Here is a 5,630-nt window from a genome sequence, read left to right on the forward strand (position 1 = left end):
AACCGGAACGAGAATTGATTCTGGATCTAGAGATAGGATTGAAGTGCATGCATTGCGGATTCGTGGAGAGAGAAATTCGAAACATGGACACATCCGAATGGGTAAGTAATTAGTCATTTTTTTTGTTATGACAAATCTCAAAAAAGTTGAAATGTATATGACTGGAAAATAATCAGTTGATGTTGTTTGGCTATATGATTTTTAAACTTATGTGAGATTTTCTACGTTTCTGTTCGAAGGGAGAGATGAAGAAAATAAAGAAGAAGATAAAAAAGAAGAGGTCTGGAATGTCATCGAATTACAAATAAAGCCTATTCTTTTATTTTTAAAAAAATTCATATATGTAATCTCCTATTTTTTTTTCCTCAGAACCTTGATATTTATGGTAATTTGGTAATTTATATTTGGAGAAATTATTTCTGGTTTGTTCAAAATTTTAATATTCGATAAATTAATAAACTCGATTAATTAATAAATTTCTTTGGTCCCAAATTTATGTTTTGGTTCAATTAATTTCATTATAAATTAATGAGACCTCTAAATTAATAACTCTCTCTAAAAATATAAGAGTCCCAATTATATTAATTTAGAGGATAGAGTTTATATTTTCGATAACGTATTAACGAGAGTAGCAGTTATTCCGATATTCCTCTCTCTCTCTCTCTCATACGGTCACGTTTATTTGACGTGACTACTCACTTCCTCTCACTTCGTCCATTTTCTATTATTTAAGTTCACAAAGAAGTTCCGAAATCCATTCTACTTCTTCATTACTTTCCCAAATCCATCACTTTTTCCTTTGTCCCCTCTCTTAGGGTTCCTCTCAGATTTTCCTTTTATATTACAAAATCCATCATTTTCTCTTAGGGTTTCAGAACTTTTCTCCACAAAACTCGGCCTCGACCACTTCATATATAAATCCATGGCTGAGAACTCCTACCTACTAGCCCTACCAGACGAACTACTGGAAAAGGTTCTCGCGAAGTCGGCTAACACAATTGGTGACCTTATACGGATTCGCTCGATTTGTCATAGGTTCAACGACTGCACCAGAGGCCCTGGCTTCTACGCTGAAGTTGATCCCTTTAATATGGGTCATCCAGAGGATCAAGATGTCCATCTCATCATCGATGTCTTCAGAGAGTTCTATGATGCACGAAATCCAGGCAAGATTTTCATGCGAGGTATGCAACTCTTTTTTCATCGAAAATATTTTGGAGGGATTCTACTGATCAAGAAAGTGGCGGATATGTCTACGGGATGTTCATGAAACTCGTTATGGAACATCCCGAGGGTGATGAGTACCTCAACAAACTAAGCCGGGAAACAATAAGGAAGTGCACCCGCGACCTCGTTGAAGAAGTATATCTTGGTTGGCCATTGGGATTGCCAGAGATATTCAATGAAGGCCACCGTCGCTTTTTACCGTGCCTCAATACTCTTATCCACTGTCCGTGCGGTATAGTTAACCAATGGGAGCGTTGGTGGAATGATGAGTATAAACCAGGGAACATCTGCGACTGCTGCTTCTTAACTCGCGAATGCGGAAGGTTCTTCCTATATGTGTACCGGGTAGTTAGGGTTTTTCCTGATATGGGAGACTGGTGAATGTGTCTGATGTTTTCTGTCTTATGTTTTTTGTTTTTTGTACTTTCTTATGTTCTGGATTCCGTATGTGCACATTTCGTTATGTTTAGTACTCCTTTATGTTTTGTACAAACATTATTCTAATAATTTTAAATCCAACTGTTTAGGCCTAGTATTCCACATATATAACTGGTTAAACCAAATTATACTACAATGGTTAAACCTAATAATACTAGGTTATACAATTGATATGTGGTTTTACCAATAATACCAAGTTTTCCCAATATTTGGTTTTCAATAATCCAAAATCAATAATAGAAATAGAAGAACACACCCTAATTCAGTTTAATCCAAATACAAATACATATATCAAATGTCATATGAGACTTAACGTCTCTGCTTTGTGTTTGGCCCTAGCTTCGATTGCTCTTGTTTCCGTTTACTTGCACCCACTTCTGCGTTCACAACGTCAGCACCGTCTGGTTCTACCTACACATACCAAGTAATACAACATATTGTTACCACGAAATATTAAGTACTACAACAACAATGGATATTACTCTTCAAACTTCAATACCCCTTTACTTCTAAGCAGGTACGGAGATCGGGCTACAAGCTGCTCCGCCTCTTTCAGCTCCGCCTCATTCATCTCCGGCTCTTTCTACTCCGGCTCTTTCTGCTCCGCCTCCTTCTGCTCCGCCTCCTTCTGCTCCGCTTCCTTCTGCTCCGCTTCCTTCTGCTCCGCCTCCTTCTGCTCTGATTCCTTCTGCTCCGCCTCCTTCTGCTCCGTTTCCTTCTGCTCCGCTTCCTTCTGCTCCGCTTCCTTCTGCTCCACTTCCTTCTGCTCCGGCTCCTTCTGCTTTGGCTCCTTCTGCTTCTTCTTCGGCTTCTACTTCGGCTGTTTCTTCTTCGACTGTTTCTGCTTCCTCGCTTTCTCAGTTTTCACCAGACTTTCAAGTTTCTCTCCAGCTTGATCATGTTCATGTTCTACATCATTTCGAAAAACTTCTCCTCCCTCATCTCCTGGTCCTTCCCTTTCTCTTCTTGTCTCTTTTACATATTGTTCTACAGAGCAGAGTCTTGTATCAAAGCCATCCATTCGGGCACTGATTCGGAGAAACTGAGCGTCCATACTCTTCTGCAAGCTCTGAAGCTGTTCCACAATTCCAAGAGGCACCACCTTCTCCGTCCCCACATCATTCTTAGCCGCTACAGGATGGTTTACCAACTCCTTATTATCTCGGGCATCAACATCGATCTTGCATATCTCTTTCCAGAATATCGGCTTCTTTTCCCCAACTAAACGCCTCGTCCAATTTTCAGGAACGATATCACCGATATCTTCCTCTTCATTCCTCTCCATGACTCCAGCAAGCATAATTACCTCATCCTCGGATGGTTGCAATATACTCTCGATGACCCTAGTGTTACCCAGTGTTTCATAGAGTTCCGACAAAGGGAAACCTTTTAGTGTGAATTGTTGGAACTTCTGCCTGCACATCCGGGGACAATCCCTCCCTGCTCCTCTAACATCTTCTCTGTATTTGTTCTTCAGACATGGGATGGCCTCAAAGGCTAGCAACTACACATAAACCCAAAAAATTACACTTACGCTCATAGTATTACATAGTTATAAATTCTTTATAATGCGACCCCATTGAAATGCCTCATTATGTGCTCAATCTCCTTCATATTTACATCGAATGAATACCTACCCCAAGGAAACCTTTTACAAGCCTCGAGATCATCCACAATCCTCAGGAATAAGGGGTCAACAGATGGTGCTCCCTTACCGGTTTTTGTTTTCCTACTAATTATAGAGGATAAGAAGTAGACGACACACATTTTCAACCGATCAGGATTAACTAGTCCTCGCATCGACTCTAGCTTTTACTCAACAGCAGCAAGGGAAGGGACGGTTTCCTGGAAATATCTATTTCTTAAACGAAGAATTTCCTATGCTCTCATAGTCCTCTGGGTACGGGAGACAGTTTAATCCACACAAAATGGCATGCTCTCTAAGGGAATAGCGAATTGGTACGCCATTCACTAAAAACCAAGCTTCCCTCTTCTTATTTGTGTTTGCTGTCCGAAGAAGAAGCAACCACATTCCCATCATCTTGTGTGTTGTGTCCTCATGCATGGCCCTATGCATATGCCAAAAGTGCTTGAACTATGGGTGTTCTGTAAACCATAACAGCTCATGTGGTTCAAGGTCTAGGGACTCCAATTTCGCAACAGCTTTGTGGATATAACATCTTGTTCCCAGCTTTATTGAATTATGATACTGACTGGGCTCGAAGAACATTCTCACGGGTGGCAATGGCTGATTCTCCTCCTCCTCAGCCTCAGCCTCAGTTCCCCTCCACAACACTATCTGATTATTACCCGTCTCTGATTCGGCAACTCCTTCTACCATATTCTCCTGCGACGATTCGGAATCTGAGTACAGTTCTGGTCTAGCATATCTAAACACTTTTTCGTTGCCTAAATCCATAACTCCTATTTTGTAATTGCCAACCGAATAGAGAACATATAAATCGAATTTTGGATTCTACACAAAACCGAGTTGAAATCTACAAAGCAATCTAGATAGAAATTAGAAATCAGAGGACGAAGACGAACGAACCTGATATAGCGAGGCGTTGATTTAAGACAGACAGCAGAAAATCACTCGTAGTTGTCCCAGAGAATACTAGGCGAAGACGACGACGAGAGAACGATTTCGAAATTTGAAAAAAACATTTCTCACACTTACCACAATTTTGTCTCCAATTTTTAATCCTAAACCCGATTTCTTCGGATTCAACCCGATATGACAGACTCGATGTGGATCTTCGTGGTTGGGTTAGTAAATATGAACTTTAGTAAGGACCTGCCAGTATTTGACCGCTTTTCTCCCTTTTCCTTGCTTTGAAATAAATCGAAAACAAATTAAATATTATAAGGAGGAGATCTGAAAATTTCTATAATGCGGAAGGAGTACGCGAGATTATTCTTCGAAGATGCGTGTGTAAATAAATATGTGATGCAAAAATTTTCTGTTTTGGGCATCCATTGCTAACTTCCTTATTTTATTTCCTCCATCTTTTTTAGTCTCCACCCTTTTTCTCTATTTTTTTCAGCTCCTTAAGTTTGAAGAAATTAACTAGAAATTGTAAAATTTTATTGTTTCCCCTATATGAGTAAGTTCATAATTTTTTTTTTTGCTGTGTTTTTATCCTGGCATGTTCGTTTATTATAAGCAAATATGCTCACGTTCCTTGAAATGAGGCTTTATGACGATCAACATTGTGGGAGTTAGTCTGAATACTTGCAGGTGTATCAAGGTCAACGAAGAAGAGCTGTGGTCAAAGACTTGGAACGAGAAAGAGTCTTCTTCAACAGAAAAAGCCTCAGTCTGAGAAAGAGTCTTCGAACGGTCTTGAAATCAAAAGGAATAAGCAGAGTCCATTCTCTGATTCCGAGGCAAGAAAAAGACTTCCCACCTAACTCGTACGAACTCAAGCAAGCAGAGGGAACACAAGCGTGCTTTCTGATACCGGAGGAGCAGAGCCTGCAGCAGCGCCTTCGTATCTGTGCACAAGGATTGCAAAGAGACAAAGTTTTGTATCTAGAATAATCTCTTTGAGGATATAAATAAGGTGAAGAGGGAATGTCTCTGTAAGAGTGTGATAGAGAGCTTGTGTAAAGTTGCAGAGAGAATATGGTTGTAGAAAGCTCGGTGTAGAGCTAAAGGATTTAGTGGATTCATCCGGAGAACCTCTCCGGGGAGACATAGCGACCCACATTGGGCGTGAACTCCTTAAATCGCCTGTGCCATTTTCTTTTCTGCATCCGTTTTCATACTTCTTCATACACACGAGTGAACTTGTTTTTCCGAGTGAGAGAGAGAGAGTTCAAGACACTAAAAGGTTTCTACTTTAGTGTTAAACAGAGCATAAATCTCAACAAATTGGTATCAGAGCTCCAGGTTCGGAGGTTTCTTATCTCAAGGTCTGAAGAAAGATGTCTTCCGCAAGAACGGAGGTAGAAAAGTTCGA

At 40.2% G+C, this 5,630-nt stretch overlaps 1 protein-coding gene across 1 annotated transcript; it reads right to left on the bottom strand.

Moving 5' to 3' along the window:
- Positions 1-2,248: 2,248 nt before the first annotated feature.
- On the bottom strand, positions 2,249-4,084 carry LOC112088031 (uncharacterized protein At3g43530-like). Its single transcript, XM_024158180.1, has 3 exons — positions 3,902-4,084; positions 2,534-3,169; positions 2,249-2,476 (listed from the first exon to the last, which is right to left on the bottom strand). The coding sequence occupies exons 1-3, from the start codon at positions 4,082-4,084 to the stop codon at positions 2,249-2,251; spliced, it is 1,047 nt and encodes a 348-aa protein (XP_024013948.1).
- Positions 4,085-5,630: the final 1,546 nt, after the last annotated feature.

The sequence above is a fragment of the Eutrema salsugineum genome, unplaced genomic scaffold (genome assembly GCF_000478725.1).
Source record: "Eutrema salsugineum unplaced genomic scaffold, Eutsalg1_0 scaffold_15, whole genome shotgun sequence".
Taxonomy (NCBI): Eukaryota; Viridiplantae; Streptophyta; class Magnoliopsida; order Brassicales; family Brassicaceae; genus Eutrema; species Eutrema salsugineum.

What these genes read in the sequence shown, in the direction of transcription:
- LOC112088031 (XM_024158180.1), bottom strand. Translation starts at nt 4,084, where the DNA reads ATGGATTTAGGCAACGAAAAAGTGTTTAGATATGCTAGACCAGAACTG. An exon ending in AGAATCAGCCATTGCCACCC is followed by an intron (nt 3,170 to 3,901) that starts GTGAGAATGTTC and finishes GTTTATGTGTAG; the next exon opens with TTGCTAGCCTTTGAGGCCAT. An exon ending in GAGAGAAACTTGAAAGTCTG is followed by an intron (nt 2,477 to 2,533) that starts GTGAAAACTGAG and finishes CAGCCGAAGTAG; the next exon opens with AAGCCGAAGAAGAAGCAGAA.